Source organism: Gnatocerus cornutus, chromosome 6, assembly GCF_029298725.1.
Source record: "Gnatocerus cornutus isolate USDA-ARS CGAHR chromosome 6, icGnaCorn1.1, whole genome shotgun sequence".
Taxonomy (NCBI): Eukaryota; Metazoa; Arthropoda; class Insecta; order Coleoptera; family Tenebrionidae; genus Gnatocerus; species Gnatocerus cornutus.
The window spans coordinates 11,335,681-11,359,551 of record NC_142238.1 but is presented as its reverse complement, the minus strand read 5'-3'; the positions used below and the strand labels follow the sequence as shown (position 1 = coordinate 11,359,551).

Sequence of the window (23,871 nt, the reverse complement as noted above, 5' to 3'; positions counted from 1 at the left end):
AGTTGACATTAGACAGCTGTTTTTGGCAGTGCTTTCAAAAATTTGGAATGATAAATATTTGCGTAATGCTTTATCAAACACGTAATTATGTTTTAAAACTGTTAGAGTAGTTTTTATAAAATGATACATTATTTGGTGTTTTCTTGTTTATTTTTATTGGCGAAAGGTAACAAAGAATTTGCGTTAAAAATTGAATGATTCATTTTGTTTAGGTTCGATTTTAAAAAATTTGCAACATTACGAAACAATTCATGCTGATGATATTTCCCATAAAATTGTAAAAAGAGGTGTTCCAGAAAGTACTCATCCATTTAATAAAATTAAGGAAGTCAGTTTTAACACTCATGGTCGAGATTTTCGGCTGATTTTAAGCCCCAAAAGAACAGTTTTACACTCAAATTTTAAAGCTTATGAGGTTGATGGAGATGGGAAAGAAACTGCTGTACATATAGGTTTGTCCACTCAAATAAACTGATTATTTAAACTAAATTTATATTCTCCAAAATAACAATTCTTCATTTTAGAACATGAAGATTTTTACAATGGTCGCGTTTTTGGTGAAATTGACTCACATGTAAACCTGCACATGGAAGACAATCTGATAACAGGCAGCATTCAGTTACCAAATGAAATATATCACATTGAGGTACCCTTCTTTAAACCTTAGCTTTAAAATTTCCAAATAAATATGTTATTAGCCCTCCTGGCGTCATAGTCCTGACGTGAACAATAGAACAATGATCACATATAAACAGTCAGATATTAAATTTAGTTGGGATCATGACAGTTTGCCCATGGGACATTTAGGGCCAAAAGTATGTGGCTATATCAAAGAAAATGAGGAATTAGAAGAAGAGCCCCAACATTCTAGGGTCAAACGACAATTGGATGAAGATGAATTCACTCCAATTAAAACAAAATGTTCGCTTTTGTTGGTGGCGGATTTCAGATTTTACCAAGAGATGGGCGGCAACAATACCAAAACTACTGTCAATTATTTGGTATTTGGTGGTATTTCCACAGGGTGCTAAATCATTATTTGTTTTGTAGATCAGTCTAATTGATCGTGTTCATAAAATATACAATGACACTATTTGGGAAGATCAGAATGGTGGTTTTAAGGGAATGGGGTTTGTGATTAAAAAAATTATAGTTCATAATGAACCAACGAGATTAAGAAGTGGCAAAAATCATTATAATATGGATATGAAGGAATGGGATGTTAGAAATTTACTAGAGGTAAATATGTCTGAATCTTCACACCAATACAAATAAATTTGTATTTCTACAAATTATCCAGTATCTATTGTAGAATGCTTTTTATTTCTCACAATTAACATAAGTATTTACACCTTAAACTTCTAAAGAAGTATTTTGGTGTAGGAGCATTCATTAAGTCTTCAATTTTAAAACCTGTCTTGTACTTTCCAAGTTAGATTCACTGGATAGTTTTGTCTAATTAACCAACAACAAACGCGACACACTTTTTATTTTTTATTAAATGCAGCATTGTTTTTGAAGGTTTTTTCCCGCAATTCGGAAAACAAGGAAGTCTGTTTAGCACACTTATTTACGCACCAAACGTTCAAAGCTAAGGACTCTGTAGTTTTAGGCTTGGCATACATTGCCTCACCTCGAATCGGATCGCATGGAGGCATCTGCACTGCCGGTTATTATAATTTCTTGTAAATTAGTTCTTGTTTCCCTAACTGTTTGCTTGGAGATAAAATTCTTGTTAACCACCGTGTTTCCTAAAAATATTTTCTATGAATTATTGCGCTTCTTCTACACTGTATTGCTTTGGTGGAGGTTCTGATTTTTCTAACAAAACTAGTAACGTTTTATTGTTAGTCACACTCAAATTGCTTATTCACTAAAATGTGTTATAGATCATTTAAAAGGCACTCATACTCTCTACTTAAATTCCGGCTTAAGCTCAAGTCGCAATTATTATGGACAAAGAGTAATCACTAGAGAAGCCGATCTTGTAACAGCACATGAACTCGGACATAATTGGGGCTCGGAACACGATGCTGATATCCCCGAGTGCGCCCCAAGTGCCAGCCATGGCGGTTCTTACCTCATGTACACCTACAGTGTCAGTGGCTATGACATAAACAACAAAGTAAGTTCGAGTTTGACTAACATGAAGAATAACTGAAACTTTTCTAGAACTTCTCCCCCTGCAGTCGACGATCCATAAAAAAAGTCTTGCAAAACAAGTCAGACCGTTGTTTCTCAGAGCCCGAGGAGAGTTTCTGCGGTAACTTACGCGTGGAAGGTGACGAAGAATGCGATGCTGGTCTTGTGGGTGTCGAAAACAATGATCCTTGTTGCGATAAAAATTGCAAACTTCGAGATAGTGCAGATTGTAGTGACAAAAATTCGCCTTGTTGTGAAAACTGTCGATTTTCATCGAATGTTGTGATATGTAGAGAAGCGCAGATATCTACTTGCAGAGAGGAAGCTAAATGTAGAGGTGATTCTGCAGAATGCCCTTCAAGTCCGCCAATGGTCGACGACACCCCTTGTCAAGAAGAAGGGAAGTGCAGAAGTGGTGAATGTATTCCGTTCTGTGAAACACAAGGACTGCAAAGTTGCATGTGCGATATTAGTGAGTTTCTTTGGTATTGCCCAAATTGTCTTTGACTTTAGTTTTTAGTTGCTGACTCATGCAAACGGTGTTGTCGCGCTAGTATTAACGAAACTTGTGCACCCAGAGATGATGCGCATTTGGTTCCAGATGGGACACCGTGCATACAAGGCTTTTGCAATAAGGTACTTGCTTAACAAATCATGGTCTGTTCTTAAAATTATTCATATTCAGGGTATTTGCGAAAAGACAGTCCAGGATGTAGTTGAAAGATTTTGGAATATTATTGAAGACATTAACATAAACAAGCTGTTGCTGTTTTTAAAAGACAATCTCGTTGGAACCATTGTTTTGGGTACTGCTATTGTTTGGATACCCATCAGCTGCCTAATTACTTACGTGGACAGGAAACGCGAAGAAGTCAAAGCATGCGAAGAATTCAAAGGATATGACGAATGGGACTTTGAAACAACTAAAAACAAATGGATTCATCCTGTAAATAGAAGATTAATGCATGATGCTGAGTATTTTGAAGAAATATGAGTGTTGTTGTTTAATTGAAAATATAGTTACACTTAGTACACGTCGTGTTGTTTCTGAACTACAAAAGAATTCCAAATAACCCGGCGCATCCACCATTTTTACGTATTTAATAAAATTGTAAAAAGATTATTAATTGCACAAAATAACTACAAATAAAGTCAACATTCTCGTAAAACAAAAAACTTAACATAAATAAACGAACATTTCCTTTAAATAAGAAATAAAATAATAAAAATAAAAATCTGGTACAATGTCTAAAAAACGGTAGTTGCTGTTAATATTTTAGTTTACTGCCTTGCAAATAAACTGTTTAAAGCTGCATTGAGATTATGATTAACTTTACTTATGATTTTTTTATCAAGTTCCAATCGACAATTCGGACATGAAGAAATGTCAGAATGAAAACACCTCTTCAAACACACCTAAATAAAACACATACATGGCTTAGTGTAAAACTGAGACTTTAAACTTACATAACAAAAGATGTGTTTGCAACTTGTTGTAACGGGCATGACGGCAATATCTTGACAACAAACACAGGTAAACATCTCTTCAACTTTTTTCAGAAATTCGTCTTTTCCGTTTTGAGTAAACTTTCTACATTCTTCCCACAGATTTTTATTGACGACATCTTTATCGATGAATTTTGTCACGTTTTCATCGAGGTGAAATTCGCTCGTTTTTGATCTCTTACTTTCTATATGGACTTCAGTGCAGATAATCTGTAGAAATGTTATAAATTGTTTTTAAATGAAATCTGGTGGTTACTTTTGTTTTGTAGGTCTGTCTGATAATAGTCCATGGTGCCTCAACAGGGTCATCTCTTCTCAATAGAAAACGCCAAATAATCCACTTCGAGTTGTAGACTTCTGGAAAATATTCTACGACTTTGTATGTACCATCATAGCGATATCCCGTATTGGGGGCAAACTTTGAAATGATTGATAATTTTCCACTTCTTATAATTCTGATAGGTTTGCCAGTTCTCCATCCATTAGCTTTTCCAAAACCAAAACGGAAGTCTCGTGTTTTGTGGTTGTTGCAATTTGAAGCCAATTGTCTAGAACAAGCAGTAAAAGACAAAGAGTTACGGATGCTGAGGATCACCTGCATAGCTTGGGAAAATGTTGAACCGGCGTTTTGATGTCGTCAGGCCCTGGAGCCTTGTACCTGTTGTACACAGTGTAATAAAAATCGTAACCTGAATCCTGGTATACTTCCTGGCGTGTTTCTAAGATTAGACTATAAACGCCATCATTGCTGGCATCGAAGTTAATTGTTAAACTGTTGTGTATTTCCGCTGTAATCTGTGCGCTTTTCTATGTAAATAGAATTTGAATGATAAAATTGTTCCTTACTTGAGATTTTTCAGTCCACCAGGTACCAACTTCAATCCCCGCAACAGCTCCAAACAATTTTGGTGATGCAATAGGTGTAAATATCTCCAATGATTCAGTATCCGTCTGTCTTAAATTTTCTCCTGCTTGAACTATTTCGTTGAAGTCCACTTTGCAGTCAGGACAGTACCACTCCGGTTCTTGAGGAACTTTTGCCAAAGGTGGGCTTAGGCAAAACAAATGGTATGTATTATCACACTCGTCGCATATTATCATTTGATCAACAAAATTCTTTTTTCCACACAAATTGCAGCCACATTCTCTACAGTCCTCTGACTGCACGTCCTTACATTTTTTGCAGTACAGGGGCAACTTTCCTGAAAATGAATTAGCCCAAGTATTACAAAAAACACAATTATTGATTACTTAAGGGGATATTATTTCCGTCTTCACGACTTCTTTCTGATAACAGCTTTGGTTCTTCGATTTTCATCAACTCGTTAACGAATTTAATGGAGCAGTCTTCGATTTCATCGTGGTTTGGGCCCATTAGAAGAGTACCACGCACTTTATTTCTCTTAATATCTACAATTTTAAAGTCGTACCTAAAATATTTGTGTTAAAAAATAACGGATACTAGTAGGATAAGTACCAATATCCAATTTCTCTTGGCTTGGAGATATTGTAATTGACGAAAATGATCATTCCTGGTTTTAATTCCGAAATATCATACTTTTGACTAGCACGCGGACGGATATCTGTGAATTTAACACAAATGGGTGCTGTTTCTTCCTCCCGGTCCATGACGACTTGAAAAATTAAATCTTGCTCTTTTATATCTTCCATCATTTTATTAACAAAAATATCAGTGATTTTGGCTTCGAACCATGCACCCAAGTGATCGTATATTACATCAATCGGATCTCCAATTTTATAGTACAAACTTTCGGCTCTTGTTTTTTCGGTACTTAAGACCGCTTCATTTTTTTCCGAATGGGTTTTATTATCAATATTATTTATCATTAACAGAATTACATCATCGTTGCTTATTTTGTAATCCGAGATCGAATGAACTGGCGTTAGCTAAAACATTACCGAATAATTCTGAACTAGAAGAATTAAAAGGGTGGTACTTCTTTTCCTCCAAAGTATAACTTTTGTTGAGAGATATTTATACCGAGTTTATTGTTAATCATTTTCTGTACTTCAGCGATCGTCGTAGATTTATGAAGATTTAATGAAACATCAGTGTGAACGTTTAAAGAAAAAATTAGTTTTCTGATTCGTACAGTCTGCATTTCCGCTAATGGAAAAAAGTTTTAAGTTAACTGAACAAAACAAAAAATGCCTCACCTTTTAGAAGAAATTTCAACGGTTGTTTCGCTATCTTGAAGCATGAAACACTGGTACATTCCGCACGTGCTTGTAAATGAAAACATGCTGTAATAGCTGTGTTGCCAGACTCCGATTTTTTCAGATATTTCTACATTCTACAGTCCTACAATCCTACTAATTAAAAAGCATAAGAATGACGATCTAATTTTTCTTGATTACAGAGTATATTCAATTAAAAACAGTTATTTTTGTAGCAAACATTTTGCCGGGAATTTTCAAATCCGCAACCTTCAAATGTCAGAATTGTGTTGACAAAACTTTTTAAGGTTACGTGAGTCTAACATTTGTGTATTTAAGATTATTTAATCTTTATATTAATATAATTAATGTTTGTGCCAGACCAAGATGAGAACGTACTTAATTTTCTCCTGTTTCATTCTGCTAGTTAAAGGTTAGATTTCATTAAAATTTTGGTTGTACTAATTTCATCTGTGCAGGTTCAATTTACAAGAACTTAATACACTTTGAAACCATTCATGCAGATCAAATTACTCACACAATAGTTAAAAGGGGGACACCTGAAAGTACTCATCCTTTTAATAAAATTAAAGAAGTAACGTTTAATACTCATGGTAGAGATTTTCGTTTGATTTTGACCCCAAAGAGAAGTGTTTTACATTCTAAATTCAAAGCATATGCTGTTGATGGAGATGGAAAGGAGACCAGTGTGCATATAGATCATGAAGACTTCTATAATGGGAGAGTTTTTGGTGAATCTGTATCCCATGTGAGTCTTCATATGGAAGATAAAGTGATGACTGGTAGCATACATTTACCTGATGAAATTTATCACATTGAGGTAAAGTAATGTCACGAGAGTAAGCTTTTATGTTTAAATGTTTTAACAGCCATCGTGGCGTCATATTCCTAATGTGGACAACAGAACTATGATCACATATAAACAATCAGATGTTAAACTCAGTTGGGACCATGCAAACTTGCCTCCTGGACAAGTAGGTCCAAAAATATGTGGCTACGTCAAAGAAGGTGATCTTGCAAGTGATGAAGAAGATGAAGAGAATCAATGGACTTCTGAACATCACAGAAGTAAAAGACAAGTGGATCAGTATGAGTACACGCCAACTAAAACAAGGTGTCCACTTTTATTGGTCGCTGATTACCGATTTTTTCAAGAAATGGGGGCTAGCAATACGAAAACCACAATCAACTATTTGGTAATAGTCCAGAGATGTTATAGATTAAGACCATATCAATATTTTTAGATAAGTTTGATCGACCGCGTTCACAAAATCTACAACGACACGATTTGGCAAGATCGCCAAGAAACCGATGGCTTTAAAGGCATGGGTTTCGTTATTAAAAAAATCGTCGTTCACAGTGAACCAACTCGGATAAAAGCTGGTGAAGCTCACTACAATATGGTCCGAGAAAAATGGGACGTGAGAAATCTACTTGAGGTAGCTACAATTTACAGCTCTTTATGTTCGTCTTTCTTTATTTCAACTTTTTGTTTTTGAAGGTTTTTTCCCGAAATTCTGAAAACAAGAGATTTTGTTTAGCACATTTATTAACGCACCAAACATTCAAACCTAAGGTAGTTTTAGGCCTGGCGTATATTGCTTCACCCCGAACAACATCGCGTGGCGGCATCTGTACTGCTGGTTATTATTTTTTCTTTTTTTAGTTGCTTTGGTTTTTGGTTTTTAGTTTCTCTTTCAAACTAACAGTAAAATGTGGTGTAGGTTTTCAGCAGAGAATATACTCACAAAGACTTCTGTCTCGCCCATTTGTTTACCGACTTGAAATTTGAAGGAGGGATTTTGGGATTAGCTTATGTAGGCTCTCCAAGGCGCAACTCTGTTGGGGGCATCTGTACCCCAGGTATTTGGAATTTCCTTCTTGCATGGAACACTTGCACTACTAAATGGGATTGTTGAAGACAAATCAAAGTTTTTACGATTTTACCCTGAACCGGATCACGGACCAAATCGTTAAAATTAAGATTTACCCTCAGATCCATTTAGTAGTATTGACTCGCTGCATTTCTTACTTAGTATGATTTCTCTAGCTTTTGGAGCATTCCTTCGGGTTTAAAGAGTGTCTTTTCAGAATATTTCAAGAACGGCTACACTCTCTATTTGAACTCTGGCTTGAGTTCTAGCCGCAACCATTACGGACAAAGAGTGATAACCAGAGAAGCCGATCTGGTAACGGCTCATGAATTTGGTCACAATTGGGGTTCTGAACACGATCCAGACATTCCCGAGTGCTCACCCAGTGCTAGTCAAGGAGGTTCTTACCTCATGTATACCTACAGTGTTAGCGGCTACGATGTTAACAACAAAGTAAATTACCTATCTTTATCACTCGAATTTCCTTCATTATTTTTCAGAGATTTTCACCCTGCAGTTTGCGCTCCATAAGAAAAGTCCTTCAAGCCAAATCAGGCCGATGTTTCTCAGAACCCGAAGAAAGCTTCTGCGGTAATTTACGCGTCGAAGGCGATGAAGATTGCGATGCTGGTCTCTTAGGCACTGAAGACAACGATGCTTGTTGTGACAAAGACTGCAAACTCCGCCCTAAAGCAGTTTGCAGCGATAAAAACTCACCTTGTTGTCAAAACTGCCAGTATATGAGCAGCGACGTAAAATGCAGAGAAGCACAATATGCAACTTGCGAACAAGAATCGAAATGTACAGGACATCAAGCAGAATGTCCAAAAAGTCCACCCATGGATGATGGAACTAGTTGTCAAGAACGCGGCAAGTGCAAAGGGGGTAAATGTATTCCGTTCTGCGAAACGCAAGGACTGCAAAGTTGCATGTGCGACATTAGTAAGTTTGGTGGGAGACGTAAGAAACAGATTTGAAGTTTTTTTGTAGTTGGGGATGCGTGTAAAAGATGTTGCCGCTCGAGTATTAATGAAACGTGCGCTCCGGTAGATCCGACAGATATTTTGCAGGATGGCACACCGTGTATCCAAGGCTTTTGTAATAAGGTAACGATTCAATTTCGAAAAACTCGATCACTTGTGCTTATTTTTTAGGGGCACTGCGAAAAAACCGTTCAAGATGTCGTCGAGCGCTTCTGGGATATTATTGAAGACATTAATATAAACAAGGTGTTGCTGTTTTTACGAGATAACATTGTAGGAACTGTTGTGCTAGTCACAGCGCTTATTTGGATTCCCACAAGTTGTGTCATTAATTATGTTGATAGAAAACGGAGACGCGAAGAGTTGGAACGTCGAGAATGGCGACATAAAAATGTTTTAATACATCCTTCTGAAAATAGAAGAATAATACACTTGAGAGTACCTAGAAGAAACCCATAAGTCATAATTGCATATTTTCATTTTTTATTGTGATAACTGAGAGGAACAGTGGTTACCATTTTACCTTCAATTAGAAAGTACATTTCTACACTGTAAATATCTTTATTAGAGTAATATCACAAAAATGTGAAGAATGTTCATAAATACGTATCTGTCAATAAGTCGTAATAACCAGAAGAGTTTATAAAAATGCCATATTCTTACCCATCTTCCTTTAATTAATTAGTGTCAGTTTAAGTAATAACTGCCATAAATATGGTAATAAATAAAACCATCTTTGTTTCAGATTTCGTAAATACACTTTTATTTGAAAACGAAACCAATAGTTTGATTTGTCGTCTAAATTGAATTTAAGCGAGTTTCTTGCAGTCTCTAAAAAGAACTAAAACTGACGCAGTGCTCAACGCTCCGAGGCACGAAGAATTACTTTTTTGCGTCTATCTATGCAATCCTATTCAAAATAAAATAATCGCTCTAATTGACTATAAAATTGATTGGAAATGATTTGAATATTAGAAGCTGAAGATTATTGCACGACTACTCAATAGACTTCTGATTGCACTACAACAGTCTCGTATTTTAAGTTCGTGTCAGTTGACCAGCAACTCTTACGACACGTGAACACTAAAACAGTCCCAAATTCGAGTCTTGAATATTGTTTGGCATCCCCAATTAACTTTAGTTTCGGGATAATTGTCGGCAAAACTTGGAATTCGAAAATGACGTCGCCTTTACAATAAGTACAAGTATTCTGAAACACTTGCAAGGGATACAAGAGAAGAGGCGCGTTATTATCTCTGTTATACCTCAAGATTTGTGTTGGATTCATTTGGATTTTTGACAAAAAATGATGGAACATCTTATCGCCATGAGCGGGATTTCCTTTTTCATATTTTTCGTATGTTGTATCAGAAATCTGTGCAGATGCGCCACCGCTGTCTGGACTTGGCAAATTAGAACCGTCCTCGTTTTTCTGTTGATATTCTTGTAGCAGCTCTTTAACATGTCGATCACTGATATTAGGGGCTGTTGAAGTTTCTTCCCAAACGTTCATGAAAGACGGGACAAACTGCAACAAAGACGATTTTCGTGGATCGGAATTGATACTTTGGCAAAGATCTTGCGGTAACGGCGTGACTTCTTGTAAAAGTGCAATAATATCGTTTTGGGGCATAATGGGGCTGTCGATGCTGATCACTTCGCCTTCATCACCTTCGATTTCTGCGGTCGCGGAGGGAGAGTGCAACCTTCCAACTGCTCCTCCTATAATAAAAAGTTTTAATTCACTAACATATAAATGCAGTTAGACAGTTAGACCGCAGTCTTTTTAAATTAAAAAAAATGGAAAAAAAATCCTCCCCGGCGGGGAATCGAACCCCGGTCTCCCGCGTGACAGGCGGGGATACTGACCACTATACTACCGAGGACTTGTGTTCAATCGAGTTTGACAAATCGTTCTCAACGTCAGGGGCTCCAAGTGTCATATTTGTCAATACTTTGAACATAACCTCAATTTTGATAATCGTCAGCCGATAAAACCACGAAATGATAAAATTAACATCATTCATTATGCAAGAATGAGTGTTATCACGAAACCAGCGACCCGCAGCCTCAAAAATGACGTAAACATTTTACATCATCTAAAATACGAGCATTTACTTGCAGGTATTAGTGGTGGTGTTACTTCAACGTTAATTTTGCACCCCCTTGATGTGATAAAAGTGCGGTTAGCTGTGCACGATGGTCACCTCCTGCCAACCCCAAAGTACTCTGGAATTTGGAACGCTTTCACCACAATATTCCGCCAGGAGGGTTTGTATGGGCTTTATCGGGGTGTGACACCCAACGTTTGGGGTGCGGGGGCATCATGGGGGCTGTACTTCTTGTTTTATTCCACTCTGAAGACATGGGTACAAGGGGGTAACGCAGACAAACCTCTAGGACCTACGCAACATCTATTAGCCGCCTCAGAAGCTGGAGTGGTAACTTTATTCATTACAAATCCTTTGTGGGTTGTGAAAACTCGATTATGTCTTCAATTTGGAAAAACGGGTCAAGAAGAGTACAAAGGAATGATAGACGCTTTGATTAAGATATATCAAAAAGATGGCATTAAAGGGTATTACAAAGGATTAGTCCCTGGAATTTTTGGTGTTTCCCATGGCGCTGTCCAATTTATGGTATATGAAGAAATGAAGAATAAATACAATAATTTTTACGACGTACCGATTTCTACAAAGCTCGGGACAATGCAATATCTGTCTTTTGCTGCTCTGTCTAAGCTTATAGCGGCGGGAACAACATATCCATATCAAGTTGTAAGGATGAGGTTGCAGAATCAACACTATCAATATGCAGGGTCTTTAGAATGTATTAGAAAAACGTGGTTGCATGAGGGTCTTAGGGGGTTCTATAAAGGTCTAGGCACCAATTTATTAAGAGTCACGCCAGCGACAATGATCACCTTTTTAACGTACGAAAATGTTTCTCATTTTTTAGCCAAATGGAAAGAAGAACCTACATAATATTTTTTAGTTAAGAATAATATGATTTATTCGATTCCTATGTTGTGATGTAATACTTAAGTAATGAAATTATTTACGAAATAAATATATGTACAGGCTTCATCATTTAATTGTACAGTTTATTTATGTAATTAAACCAAATAAAAAACGTGATTATGAAACCAAGTTAGTTTTTTCAATTAAACTCCTAAATCCACTCACCGAAAGCTCCATTATTGGCGTTGCGATCATCAACAGTCAAATTCCCAAGACCAGCCCTTATAGAATCCTCAAGACTACAACTCTCGTCATCCTCGTCAGACACTCTTTCAATATTATTGATAAGATTTCCATTTTCTTCATTCATATTAGCGTTGTTATCATCCCAATCGTCTGCATCTGCACACCAATCGGTAACACTCGCTTTGGACGCAACAGCAGCTGTCTCTTCATATTCGATAATTTTTTCCTGAGATTGAGCTCTTATGCAAATCCAACTGAAATTTTATAAAAGAGTTAGACTGTCGGTTGCTGTAAATGGAAGCACCTTTCGCTTTGGTTCCAACAGTTTGGATTTATACAACCAAAAAGGTAGAGGGTCCGGTGAAAAGCCGAGTTTTCCAGGGGGGCATACACTTGGACTACTAGAGGCCTCGGTAACTGACACAGTGGACAAATTGGGGAGTCGAGTTTAACACTACTAGGTAGATCCTTAAAAAAATAAGAAAGTACGAGTAGGAGTATTTTTTTTATTTTTATATTCTTTCAATAATGATTAAAATGTGTGGAAATACCTAATTTGGTAAATTTTTAAATCCAAAACAAATGAAATATGTGTATTTTAGTTTGCATGGACGAATGAAATGGTTATAAAATAATTTTAATACTGTTAAGTTATTTTTCGCTTAGCGCAGCTACCTTTACACAAGGGGGTGTAACTCAGTGGTAGAGTGTCTGCTTCGCATGCTGAAAGTCCTGGGTTCAAATCCCAGCTCCTCCAACTTTTTTTTTAATTTTAGAAATAAAACAAAAACAAATGGCCCGAATAGATAATAAAAAACAACGTAATCTTCATGTTTAACCACGTTATTTATTATTGATCGAATTTTTTTACATGGCATTCCCAATACTCAATCTTGCAAATTGTAATAAAATTGTACTAATAACAGTAATGGCATTTAATGGCAGTACTTACAGGTTTTCCTCCAATTTTATTGGTGGTAAAATTAATTTGGTTTTTATATTTTTCAGTGATTACTTCGTCTTCGAAACCCAATAACACTTTAGGCTCGTTTCGAGCCATGTTTTCACATCAGCTGTTAAAAAACTAAATACAATTTCAGTGTAGTCAACCAAATATACAATATATGACGTTTTCTCCCATGACAAAAGCGTTTATTGGTTGAGCTTCAGACAAGTTTTCGGAGCGCTTGCGTGCAATTTACCACTCAAGTTGTTTCATTTATCGATTATATTTTAAAAAGTCCAAAAATGCAAAAAAGAATGCACCAATGGTGAATATTTAAAACTGGTTTAAAATTATGTATAAAATATGTAATAACAAAAAATGATGTGGGAGTGCTAACGAAATATATATAAAAAAAAATGATTTAAAAATGTTTTTATTTTTTTTTTTGTTAAAATCAACAGTTTCAAAACATAATATTTTAATATTTGTTATTATATGACAGTATTAACAATAACGATAATATGAATTAATGTTGAAATACAAATTCTGGAAAATGTGCTTGAATTGCACTTATAATAATATAATAATATATAATAAATCTAAAAACACTTTTAGTAAATAACAAAATTCTTAATAAATATTTTATTCAAATTATTCTTATATTCTTTAGTCCGTGAAAAAATAACTGAAACGCGTGACTTTTTGTATTGATCCTAGAGTTTTGACGGTATTACAACAACTGTCCTATGGAGGGCGCTCTCTTTATATCTCCCGACAGGTATTCGATCATATTTTGGATAAAAGATTTCGTTTTGCATCGTTTTGTTATCGCTTCTCGGCCTTATGGCTAAGATCAAAGTGTAGTATCTGTTCTTATCAGCTTAATATCTGATACGCCCCGCATGCGGGGCCAGTATATTAAACTGATTTTTGGAAATTGACGGAGGCTAGGGGCTTGCTCCACCTCCGTCGCGGGTTGGCCCGGCATTGCAGTACAGTCGGGAACGGCCCACCTAATGTAATCTAAACTAAAATTATATTATTAAAAATCTAAATCTAAAAATTAAAAAATGAATGTTAGTTGGTTTGACATTTTAAGCCATGTTTTTGATGGCAGCAATTTTTTTTTTGTTACAGCGAAATGTGAAATTTGAATAAGCAGAACTTTTCTTTGATCACTCAATATGTATCTATACGGCACAAAAGTAAAAGTGCAAAATGTTAACAGTTTTTCAGGTAATTAAATAAATTAATTGATTAATAACTTGAATTAAAATGCTTCTCCAAATTGAATGACCCGCTTTTTTCAGACACCCGACGTTTGACATTTTGACAGCTGTCACTTCTAAAAACTAACCTCTCCCAGAGCCCTCTCCTGTGTTTTTACTTGTTTGAATTTGTTTTGTGTCAGTTTTTTATTATTATGAGTGTGCAGATCTAATTTGAATGCAGTGAATTAGAGAATGGATATTTTAAAAGCTGAAATAGCGAAAAAACGCAAACTTTTGGAAGAGAAAAATGTCATCGTAAGTCTATTTAAGAATATTTGTGTTAAACGTAATCAACCTGTTTTCTAGGCCCCTAACAAAAAGTACTTTCGTCGGGGAGACTTATTAGCCAAGGAACAAGAAGAATACCGCCAAAAATACGGCGCGAACAATAAAGAAGATGCTACAAATTCAACTCAAGTTCCTGAAGGTAATAATGAATTCAAGATAGTCTGACAATTAATCTAACGATTGTTGTAGGGAATAAATCCGACAATGTCGAAGGCCACAGTCTTCTACCCCGCAGTGAAGTAATACTGCGTTTACGTGATCGTTCAGAGCCAATCTTACTATTTGGAGAAACAGAAATAGATGCTTTTAAAAGATTACGAAAATGCGAGCTTCTAGAACCTGAAGTCAATAAAGGCTTTCGTAACGATTTCCAGGAAGCCATGGAACAGGTTGATCAGGAGTATCTAGATGAGCTATTAACGTCTTCAGAAAACTCTAAAAATAACACACAAACCACAGACAAAGTGAAAACTGTGTCTGTTACATATGACGAAGTCCGCGAGATGGCGAAAGACATGGGACGTGGGGAGCGGGAACGGGACATGACCGTAATTGTTCATTTCATAGAGGTAGATCAATTTTTTATTTTACATAAGGTGGAGTTTCAACATATGGAGGCGGTAATTCATTGGGTTCAATAGGCGGTGGTGTTGGAGGACGTATCGTGTAGGGCGGCGGTGGAGGCAAACCTACAAAAATCGTTAATATCACTCACAAATCAATTTCATTCAAACCTGTTGCTGGAGATATTTGTTGCCGTTGCTGCTGTTCTTGGAGTTGCTGCATTAACATTGATATCAACGTTTGTGAAAGGGATATGACTCGACCTAAAATATGTTTGCTATTATTGTTTTTATCACATGACGTTTATAGTCACAATTACCCGTTTCTTTGATTTTTCTGAGTAATATGAGTTTTGAGAATCGGATGTACAGGGCGATGAGGAAACCAACCAAGTAAAACACAACAACTAAAATTATTAGAGGCACAGGTGCTTCTTCTGAAGCGTTCGTGTTACCCATTTTTGTATACTTTGAGTGAAACAATAATTGATAACGTTTTTATCTTATCAAGACTAGAGGTGACGTTTGATATTTTTTTAAGTGATTTTTTCCGCAATTGCGTTACATTCTTGTTTATTTATTTATATTTTTTTATATTTGATTCTTATTCTGGTCATTATGCCAGACAAAAACGTGCAAAGGCCGCTTATCCAACAAATTGGATATACATATTTTTTTGTGTCCTCATTACGAATTTAGCCCACTAAAATGGTTGCTTGTCTTTTCTAGGTAATGCTACAAATGTGGCAGGAGCAGCTTCAAAACCGCCCCCCTGAAGAAAGACGTGGAACCAAAGGAAAACTAGCTGGAGCAACATACACTCAAACCCAAGAGTACCTCAAACCTCTCCTCAGAAAACTGAAATCATTTACGCTCCCTGAAGACATCTCAGACAGTTTAACAGAGATTGTCGTACATCTTTTGAACAGAAATTATCTCAAAGCTAGCGATGCTTACCTTCAAATGGCTATCGGTAACGCTCCATGGCCCATTGGGGTTACTATGGTCGGTATTCATGCTCGTACCGGTCGTGAAAAAATTTTCTCTAAAAACGTAGCGCACGTAATGAATGACGAAACTCAAAGAAAATACATTCAAGGACTGAAAAGATTGATGACAAAGTGTCAAGAATATTATCCCACGGATCCTTCAAGATGTGTGGAGTACGCGGCGTTTGGAACACCACCGCAGCGGGAATAAATAATATATTATTAATTATTTTATTTGTGAAGTTTTATTATATAATAATTTTAATATTTTGGAGGATTTGCCGCACATTCGGAATAAGGTGGTGGGCTGTCGTACGCTAGGAAACCTGAAATGGAGGAATGAAATTTTACGATAAAAAATATTTTTTTTATACCTGGAGGCGGTGGGGGTGGTTGTGTGTATTGTGCCTGTGGAAACGGATGTAGATTTTGCGGACACGTCTGGACCACACGGCCTGGCGTAACTACGCTTCCCGTAACAACCACTTGAATTGTGGGGATCAGACGACCTAAATGGCATATGAACATTGAAACATGCGGGGTTACCAACAGATATCCTATTTTAAGACCATTTAGTTTGTAATTCATGCAATATCTAGCAGTCTCCACCAAGTCGCATTGGTACTTACCCATAGAAATTATTTTTCTCCTTAATCTAACACTAGCCGTCGACACATACACATAGAAACATATAAATTCAACAATTGCTATTGAGCCAAATACAATAGCGTCTTTGTTGGTAAAGGCGTGATCCATTTTTGTTAAACCGCAAACTAATTATTAGAACCAGGTGTAATTATAGGAACGTTATCTATATCAACAGCGATTGTGATAAATATGACTCCTTGAAAAATATTGTAGTTATCGCAATTTTGTGGAAGGATGACGCAGCTGTTGTAATAGTTGATGGTATGTACAACATATCTGTTGCAGTGCTGGACTACATAATTTTATTTGGGTTTCGCAATAAGTATAAAAAATTAGCAACAACAATCTTGTTCAATTAAGGATGGGTTTATAATTCTGGGATCAGCGGGGTTGCCTACAATTAAAAGTTAATTCATTCGAATAGTAAACTAATAAAATACTAACTTGCGTCTACATTTTCTGGTGGAACTGCCACTAAACGCTTTCTTTTAAGATTAACAAATTCTTCTACAAAATAATAGCCTGGAAAGTTATTTTCTTAATAAAGTAAAAGTGTAATTTAATTTTAGTGTACTTACCATTGTCTAATAAGTTTAGAGCTTTTCTCCGTTGCCACTCAAAACAAATGAACATTATTGTAAAAACCGTAATTATGGCAATAGAAAGCCATGTAGATGGACCAAATTCATATCCACGATCCATTGTATGAGTTTTGATGTAGACCACCGCACATACACTTGAATTGTTGTATATTACACTTATGGATTACATGCGTAATTGCTATATCTTATCTTCGCATTGGTGGCGAGCTTGGTGGGCATCAGCGGTTCCAAAGGGCTAAACATCGTCATTTTTTTGTGGGGCTTGATGTGAAATTTTGCGTATTTTAGTTCTCCACTATTAAAATTATGAAAAATGGGTTTATTGTTATACGCCGACGAAGTATTTTTTGTACAACTATGTACTGAAACAAGAAGTACTATACATAGGGTCCAAAAAATACGCATTGCACGTCAAAAAAAAAAGAAGATAGCAAACAATTAAAGACAGCTCACTTTGGGAAACGTATGATAACCATAGAGAAAAATATTTTTGTTTAGCTATCGTCTTACTTCTTAGAGGTGTCTTAAAGTACCAAAGGTCTTCCCAAAAAGTAGGATTACCGTTTAGAATGTTCGGCAGACTTTTACAATTCACCCAACTCTTATTTTCGGAAAAACTATACATAGGGTGGTTCAAGGTGATAAGAAACATGACAAAAAAGTATTTATTTTAAATAAACATCATACAATTTATGAATTAATTAAATCCACAATATACTTTTACAAAAAAAAGTATTTGTCAATCGAGTTTGTTTTTTTTTCTGCAAATCTACGACGTGACTTTGAAAAAAAATATCGGTGGTCATTCCGGATAAGTTTTTATTTGATCGATCGGATCATGTGACGCTAATAAATTTCTATTGTGCTTGAGCTTGACTGTGGCCCTTTGGTGCGCTCACAGTTTTTGATTTCAAAGAGTTTTTGCATTGTTTTAATTTTCACCGCCGTTATTGGTGTCATTCCGAGACTTAAAACTCGAACGCTTCCTACAGGCGCGCTTTTGACTAACACAGTAATTCCGTTCCGTCAACATGGCCTTCTTCGTTCTTTCTCGTCGAGCCGGTTCTCTCTCCTCGTCGTGCAAAAGCGCATTCGCTTTTCAGTGCACAGCAAGTCCGCTTTTGTCGTCTTCGGCTCTCGTCAGGAATTTTTGCAAGAAAATGGGTCTCCCGAGGGTATTTTTCGACATGACTGCCGACGGTCAACCCGTGGGCCGCATTGTGATTGAGGTAAGCGGCAAAGCACGTTTTTTTAACATGGGAAATTCTAATTTTTAACACAGCATGCTTGTTTGCAAGTCACCGGTGCCGGTTACCGGTAATGCTTTTCCTTCGGAAAAAATCCACTCCCTGACCTTCACCTTTGCCTTCGTCTTGTGTAGTTAAACGATTTCTTACTGATTTTTTGCTGTTTGTTATGATTTTGTAATCAGTTATCAATATCATACCGTGGCGCGCTTCGGCAGGCAAGGCGTATATTGTGGCGTCCCCTCTCTTGACGAAGATTTGTTAAACATTCCGCTCTTATTTTGGACAATTACCAAGACCTGCCACCAAAATAGGATTTCGGTAACAATAGATAGGGCTGCGAAAAATCGGGGGCGTTAATATTCCGCCTCTTCACATGGTGATTTTCCGACGTTCGAAATTGATCAGCTTCGAGAATTATCTTATTAAGTTCTTTATGTGCCATGCAAGCAGCGACATAAATTGCGAATTTTTTTATATTTTCACAGTGATAACAGCAAGATTTAACTTACTAATTAAGATTACAATGCGTAATGAATGGCATGTTTTATGTACCAACGACAAAAATAAATCATACGGGTTTATCCCATTGTTCGAAATACTCGTTTTCCCGCTTTTCGTTAATAATAGAATTCTAACAAAATTGAACACCTTCGTGTGAATATTTTCCATTTTCACTACTTTGCTCATCTGATTATCATAATTATTCTTATGTTCCATTCTTATTAAATCATCCTCACGTGGTCGTATAGTAAATCATTCGACGCTTTGAAATTAAGAATATGGGTATTGTTTATTCATCTCTTAAAGGAAAAGTAAATCATTGTTTCATTTAGATCCTGTTGAAACTTTGCAGAAAGTCTAAGATTTGTGGCCTTGTATCCGTTCTCGCAGAACTGCATTATTCCTTATCATAAATTTACATTCCGTGCACTTCATAATTTATGACGTAATGACTAATATTACATGAGATTCTTTTAATGAAGGGAGTTCTTACTGTGCTAGGGGAAATCAGTTCATGGGAATAAAATTCAAATCAATCTGGTGAACCAAATTCGAGGGTCATTTCATTGTTATAAGAACTATCTTATCACTTTTATACGTTATTGTTATTAAATATTATCAATCATTCTATAAATACCTGTTCGATTCGTGGAAATGATTTTCCCCACTTCCGGTGGTTTTCTTATCAGAAAAAATGCGAACGAAGTATACACTGTGATTCACATAACTGTACACATTGATAACTCAATTAAAAACTTTAACAAATGTGAATTTTGGTGTAGTTTTTAAACTCAATATCGAAAATGAAGATCTTTGAAACACATAGATCATAATCCATCGCAAATACACTATAAATGAACCCCTAAAATCAACGCTTTCTTCAATGAATTAAATTTTATTACAAAAACCGTTTTAATTTCCTTTCGAAAATCACTCCAAAATTTCATTGCTTGCTACGATCATTTATTTTCTTATTTGCACTGGTATTTCTCAGCGTCCGGATAAAAAGTAATTCTCAGTTAGCTCTGACATTACGAGTGTTGTCTTTGAAGAAACAATTTTTGACTAATGTCAAAATTTGATTGGAAATTGAAAAAAAATCGATGGGATGTCTTTTAATAACGCAGAATCCAGAATAAGTCATAAATTTTGTTAACTGTCTTGACAATACGATAAATAAGGTTTGACAATATGTATAAACGGACCATTGATCATCATATTTCAACAAACGTGTTTGTTTATTCGAAGGGTCAAAAATAGATGGATTCCAACACAAAAACACAAACATCGATCGTTGTCAATGTATAAAAATTAATCGCTCTTTAGAACACACTTTTGACAGTAATATTACAGAAGTTGTTTCAAATTGATAGTTTGGGGGCTCATGTTCTTTCGATTTATTAAAGCTGTCTGAAGAATCTACATCTAAAATGTAGCCGGTTGTTTCTTAAACTGATCCAATATAAATTAGTTTGTAGGCCGCTTGTTGTTATTTTTTTAATAATCTAAAAATCTATTCAAGAGTCTTTGAGGTTTTTATCATTTTCATTATGTCAGAGATGTTTTATATTAACACACATTTCGAATTTTTTTCACACAAGTACTGTTGAAGATGAAATGTATGTACTTTTCAATTTCCGTTCCGTTTCATCATATTGTGTCAAATTACATTCAATGCCGCGGGATATTTTCATTCTATTACAGTTCTACGTTTCTGTATTTTTCGTGTTTAGTGTCAGGAGAGAGAGCAGAGAAATGTAATGGTTTTATGTTTGTTCTTAAACCTATTAATATTCAAAGATTCTATCAATATTTTTATATCATCATGCTAAACTGTGACCTTTAAATTGAATATTGTATTGTTATTTGAACTCTACCTCTAAATAAGTTAGCTCACGTTGATTGGAAATTTTGTATATTGGCTGGGATTGTTGATCCTTATATTATTAAATCGGACCGCAGAGTTTTTCGTTTTAAAACAGACAGCATTTGTTGTGATTTTTTATTGGTGGCTGGACAGAAATGTGCAAGATTGTGTTTCAAAATTTTAACAAACTGCAAATATGATTCTAGCTCCGAAATGACGTGGTCCCTAAAACAGCCGAGAACTTCCGCGCTCTGTGCACAGGCGAACACGGATTCGGCTACAAGGGCTCCACATTCCACCGTGTCATTCCGAATTTCATGTGCCAAGGAGGCGATTTTACCAACCACAACGGTACTGGAGGCAAGTCTATCTATGGAAACAAGTTTGCGGATGAAAACTTCACCCTAAAACACACCGGTTTTGGTGTATTGTCTATGGCGAACGCTGGTCCGGATACCAACGGCTCCCAGTTCTTCATTACCACCGTAAAAACTTCCTGGTTGGACAACAGACACGTGGTGTTCGGTACTGTTGTTGAGGGAATGGACGTTGTAAAGAAAATTGAAGCGTTAGGGTCGCAATCAGGGAAAACGTCGAAAAAAGTTGTCGTTGCCGATTCTGGCCAGTTGTAAATTTTAAAACCAGTTATTATTTTTAAAGTAATATAAGTTTACAGATACACCTATATTTGATGTTTATTTTAATTAATATTTTCATGTTTAAACTTTGCCGACGTCCTTATCATTCCATCTAGATTGGTGTATCGTGTATTCGAAAACTAAACGTTTCCAGTAGGACTTGTGATCAATTGTCAAAGTTGTTTGCCACTAACTAGGTTTAGTGTATGTCTGCATTTATAATATTTCTACTTCAGATCTGCATTGGATGAGATGTAACAATAAATAAACCACTTAAACATGGATACTCGTTTATTTTGACCCGTTTACAGATTCCTGGTAAATGTGAACTTTGAAGGTTAGTTGGTCCTCTTTTGTAAGATTCGCTAGTTGATTTTGGCCGAAGTAGCACATTTTGTCTATAAATACTCTATCCTTCTTCTTCAATGATGTACATGGTTGTTTAGTTATCAAACTATTTCGATTATTCTTGATATCTATTATTTCCAGTTCAAACATGTAATCACCTTGGAATGGTCCAATCATTTGCACAGCCCAGTAATAACACTGTTCAATTTCTGCAAAATTTAAGCGAAACAAGTGGTTTGAAAACTTAATTATATAACACTTTGGAGAGGAAACTGTCAGAGAATTACTCGCAGTGCTAAATATGCTTGGTTTGATTATGTTGAAATTCTCTTTACAGTTTAATGGATTTACGGTCACTGTTGATGAATTTAAAATCATCGCTTCATGGGCTTTGCAAATATGAGCCACCACATCGTGTCCGTTGCCAGTCCATGTACAAGCAACATATTCGCTAACAGGGCACACATGGATGCCAAACAGACAAAATTTTAAATGTTCTTCCATTTGGAGGGGTTTTCCAACGAAAGGGCAACCATTCTTGTTGTACCTACAGGGATAATTCAGCAATTCTGCAAGTTTTTCTAGAGGAAACTCTCTGATTTCTTTGGTGTGGTGTCTAGATCCTTTATTTCTACAACCTTGGCAAAAAAGTTGATTCTGTGAATCGTTGATACTTCGTCGTGAAAATATGGGTGGAAGGATGTATTCTAGGCAGAAACTGCATCTGAATGCCGCTAGAAGGGTTTCGTCAATCTTGTTCACAGCTTCAACTGGTACTTCAACTAATAAGATAAGCTGCCCTGTAATGGTTGATGATACATTTTCCCGGTCTTTTAGTGAGTCCAAGAAAATTTCCACAATTTTTTTCTTTTCAAATCCTGTCACTAAACACTCAACAGTAACGCTTCTAGTTTTTGTTTTAAATTTTACCTCACAGGTGAATTCTTGGAAGTCAACATCAGATTTATGGTTATAAATACAAAATTCCATCAACTTGTTGATTGAGTAAAATTTCTCTTCAACAATAAACAAAGACGATTCATGTTTGAGTAAACTTACACGTGTGTAGGATTGGAATAAATCCAATTTAAGTTCACCATCATTTAATATTAAATCTGAGTGCTTATCCTGGCAGTGGTACACGCTATTTGATTTAGGACCTTTCCAATCACACTTTGTAAAGTGGTTTGTTGGGCATTCCGTTAATTGAAATGTACATCCTTTTTCGTGATAAACAACGTCTTTTGGTAAGAAGTTCTGAAGGCACCCCTCGCCCTTATAACGACAGGGGAACTTAACAAACTGTGCTAGAGCTTCATAAACCTCATTTTGGGCGTAGCTGCCTTTAGGAAGGTGAACTGAACAGCGACCGCAAATGTTTTTCTTGTCTCCAGAAATGCAAATTGGGAAATAGGATAAGCAGTTTTTGCAGGAATCACATTTCAGTGTCAGAAACACATCGTTCGTCAAGAACGAAGAATAATCCATTTTTTGATCAGTTCTGAAAAATGTTCGTTAATCAAACTGTCTTAAATTAAGTACAATAGTGTTACTTTAGCCGGTTTTTTCTTTTCTAATTGTATTAATTCTTACCAACTTGTAACTGATTTTCTTATCATTGGAACGTGTTTGCAAATACGGCGTCTAATGTGACCTTACGAACTTTACGGCAGTTGAAATAAAATGATCACATGATCACGGTTGTTACTAAGTCAAATTACAGGAATCTGTAAGCTGCGTGTTGAAGAAGGCGGTAAAATTTGAAACTATTGGTGTCTTTTACTTATTCGACTTTTAACCAGACATCCACACTTTAAAACAAAGGTCACGGCTGTTGATATGAATAATTCTTTGCATTCCGTACATTTCAAATGAATGCAATATTCTAGGTTCTCTTGATTTTTCAAAATTTCTAGGTTTTTTCGTCTTTGGTAAAGTTGGACTGTTTTCATTACTATTTGGACGCTTTTAACCAAAATTATCAATTTTAAGGAAGGATTTTTCATATTTCGCCTTTGCCTTAAAAATAAATTTTTTTCAAATTTGTCTC

At 36.0% G+C, this 23,871-nt stretch overlaps 10 protein-coding genes, 1 long non-coding RNA gene and 3 other non-coding genes across 16 annotated transcripts; 7 read left to right on the top strand and 7 right to left on the bottom strand.

Annotated features, from left to right (window-relative positions):
- Positions 1-21: 21 nt before the first annotated feature.
- Positions 22-3,176, top strand: LOC148172907 (ADAM 17-like protease). Its single transcript, XM_088038305.1, has 10 exons — positions 22-166; positions 213-452; positions 525-646; positions 699-1,001; positions 1,051-1,239; positions 1,522-1,669; positions 1,890-2,125; positions 2,173-2,614; positions 2,663-2,778; positions 2,828-3,176. The coding sequence occupies exons 1-10, from the start codon at positions 121-123 to the stop codon at positions 3,134-3,136; spliced, it is 2,151 nt and encodes a 716-aa protein (XP_087894431.1). The 5' UTR covers positions 22-120; the 3' UTR covers positions 3,137-3,176.
- LOC148172906 (E3 ubiquitin-protein ligase UHRF1-like) lies at positions 3,147-5,771 on the bottom strand. The gene is made up of 11 exons (XM_088039805.1): positions 5,607-5,771; positions 5,126-5,556; positions 4,900-5,078; positions 4,495-4,850; positions 4,244-4,443; positions 3,905-4,196; positions 3,610-3,858; positions 3,428-3,558; positions 3,339-3,390; positions 3,239-3,282; positions 3,147-3,189 (listed from the first exon to the last, which is right to left on the bottom strand). Exons 1-11 carry the CDS (start codon positions 5,769-5,771, stop codon positions 3,147-3,149), a joined length of 2,142 nt encoding a protein of 713 aa, XP_087895931.1.
- A 339-nt stretch (positions 5,772-6,110) lies between these two features.
- On the top strand, positions 6,111-9,482 carry Tace (ADAM 17-like protease Tace). 2 transcript variants are annotated; one of them, XM_088038304.1, is made up of 9 exons: positions 6,111-6,259; positions 6,306-6,667; positions 6,717-7,043; positions 7,092-7,286; positions 7,572-7,710; positions 7,939-8,174; positions 8,222-8,663; positions 8,712-8,827; positions 8,876-9,482. In XM_088038304.1, the coding sequence occupies exons 1-9, from the start codon at positions 6,214-6,216 to the stop codon at positions 9,161-9,163; spliced, it is 2,151 nt and encodes a 716-aa protein (XP_087894430.1). In that variant the 5' UTR covers positions 6,111-6,213; the 3' UTR covers positions 9,164-9,482. The 2 variants fall into 2 exon arrangements, with proteins under 2 accessions (XP_087894430.1, XP_087894429.1); XM_088038303.1 differs by lacking the exon at positions 7,572-7,710 and adding an exon at positions 7,349-7,490.
- trus (programmed cell death 2 like trus) lies at positions 9,465-13,070 on the bottom strand. The gene is made up of 4 exons (XM_088038321.1): positions 12,863-13,070; positions 12,215-12,378; positions 11,890-12,164; positions 9,465-10,426 (listed from the first exon to the last, which is right to left on the bottom strand). Exons 1-4 carry the CDS (start codon positions 12,968-12,970, stop codon positions 9,705-9,707), a joined length of 1,269 nt encoding a protein of 422 aa, XP_087894447.1. The 5' UTR covers positions 12,971-13,070; the 3' UTR covers positions 9,465-9,704.
- TRNAD-GUC (transfer RNA aspartic acid (anticodon GUC)) lies at positions 10,519-10,590 on the bottom strand. Its single transcript has one exon. It is a non-coding gene; the product is annotated as a tRNA-Asp (tRNA).
- Positions 10,621-11,853, top strand: LOC148172903 (solute carrier family 25 member 32-like). Its single transcript, XM_088038328.1, has one exon. The coding sequence runs from the start codon at positions 10,741-10,743 to the stop codon at positions 11,686-11,688; it is 948 nt and encodes a 315-aa protein (XP_087894454.1). The 5' UTR covers positions 10,621-10,740; the 3' UTR covers positions 11,689-11,853.
- TRNAA-CGC (transfer RNA alanine (anticodon CGC)) lies at positions 12,596-12,667 on the top strand. The gene has a single exon. It is a non-coding gene; the product is annotated as a tRNA-Ala (tRNA).
- Positions 13,071-13,683: 613 nt separating the features above from the next.
- On the top strand, positions 13,684-13,874 carry LOC148172900 (U2 spliceosomal RNA). The gene has a single exon (XR_015770316.1). It is a non-coding gene; the product is annotated as a U2 spliceosomal RNA (small nuclear RNA).
- A 122-nt stretch (positions 13,875-13,996) lies between these two features.
- On the top strand, positions 13,997-16,201 carry Prp18 (pre-mRNA processing factor 18). The gene is made up of 5 exons (XM_088038326.1): positions 13,997-14,092; positions 14,167-14,382; positions 14,434-14,554; positions 14,605-14,984; positions 15,708-16,201. The coding sequence occupies exons 2-5, from the start codon at positions 14,320-14,322 to the stop codon at positions 16,176-16,178; spliced, it is 1,035 nt and encodes a 344-aa protein (XP_087894452.1). The 5' UTR covers positions 13,997-14,092; positions 14,167-14,319; the 3' UTR covers positions 16,179-16,201.
- LOC148172899 (uncharacterized) lies at positions 14,981-15,456 on the bottom strand. Its single transcript, XM_088038342.1, has 3 exons — positions 15,299-15,456; positions 15,150-15,242; positions 14,981-15,104 (listed from the first exon to the last, which is right to left on the bottom strand). Exons 1-3 carry the CDS (start codon positions 15,435-15,437, stop codon positions 14,998-15,000), a joined length of 339 nt encoding a protein of 112 aa, XP_087894468.1. The 5' UTR covers positions 15,438-15,456; the 3' UTR covers positions 14,981-14,997.
- Positions 16,185-16,816, bottom strand: LOC148172897 (uncharacterized). The gene is made up of 3 exons (XM_088038343.1): positions 16,597-16,816; positions 16,342-16,476; positions 16,185-16,293 (listed from the first exon to the last, which is right to left on the bottom strand). Exons 1-3 carry the CDS (start codon positions 16,721-16,723, stop codon positions 16,229-16,231), a joined length of 327 nt encoding a protein of 108 aa, XP_087894469.1. The 5' UTR covers positions 16,724-16,816; the 3' UTR covers positions 16,185-16,228.
- An 87-nt stretch (positions 16,817-16,903) lies between these two features.
- Positions 16,904-17,375, bottom strand: LOC148172896 (uncharacterized). The gene is made up of 3 exons (XR_015770230.1): positions 17,194-17,375; positions 17,060-17,137; positions 16,904-17,009 (listed from the first exon to the last, which is right to left on the bottom strand). It is a non-coding gene; the product is annotated as an uncharacterized LOC148172896 (long non-coding RNA).
- An 834-nt stretch (positions 17,376-18,209) lies between these two features.
- Positions 18,210-21,755, top strand: LOC148172895 (peptidyl-prolyl cis-trans isomerase-like). The gene is made up of 2 exons (XM_088038333.1): positions 18,210-18,446; positions 21,042-21,755. The coding sequence occupies exons 1-2, from the start codon at positions 18,249-18,251 to the stop codon at positions 21,465-21,467; spliced, it is 624 nt and encodes a 207-aa protein (XP_087894459.1). The 5' UTR covers positions 18,210-18,248; the 3' UTR covers positions 21,468-21,755.
- Positions 21,747-23,546, bottom strand: LOC148172894 (uncharacterized). Of its 2 annotated transcripts, none has more exons than XM_088038315.1 (2): positions 23,375-23,546; positions 21,747-23,322 (listed from the first exon to the last, which is right to left on the bottom strand). In XM_088038315.1, the coding sequence occupies exon 2, from the start codon at positions 23,307-23,309 to the stop codon at positions 21,765-21,767; it is 1,545 nt and encodes a 514-aa protein (XP_087894441.1). In that variant the 5' UTR covers positions 23,310-23,322; positions 23,375-23,546; the 3' UTR covers positions 21,747-21,764. The 2 variants fall into 2 exon arrangements, with proteins under 2 accessions (XP_087894441.1, XP_087894442.1); XM_088038316.1 differs by having other exon boundaries at positions 23,415-23,546.
- Between the last annotated feature and the right edge of the window lie 325 nt (positions 23,547-23,871).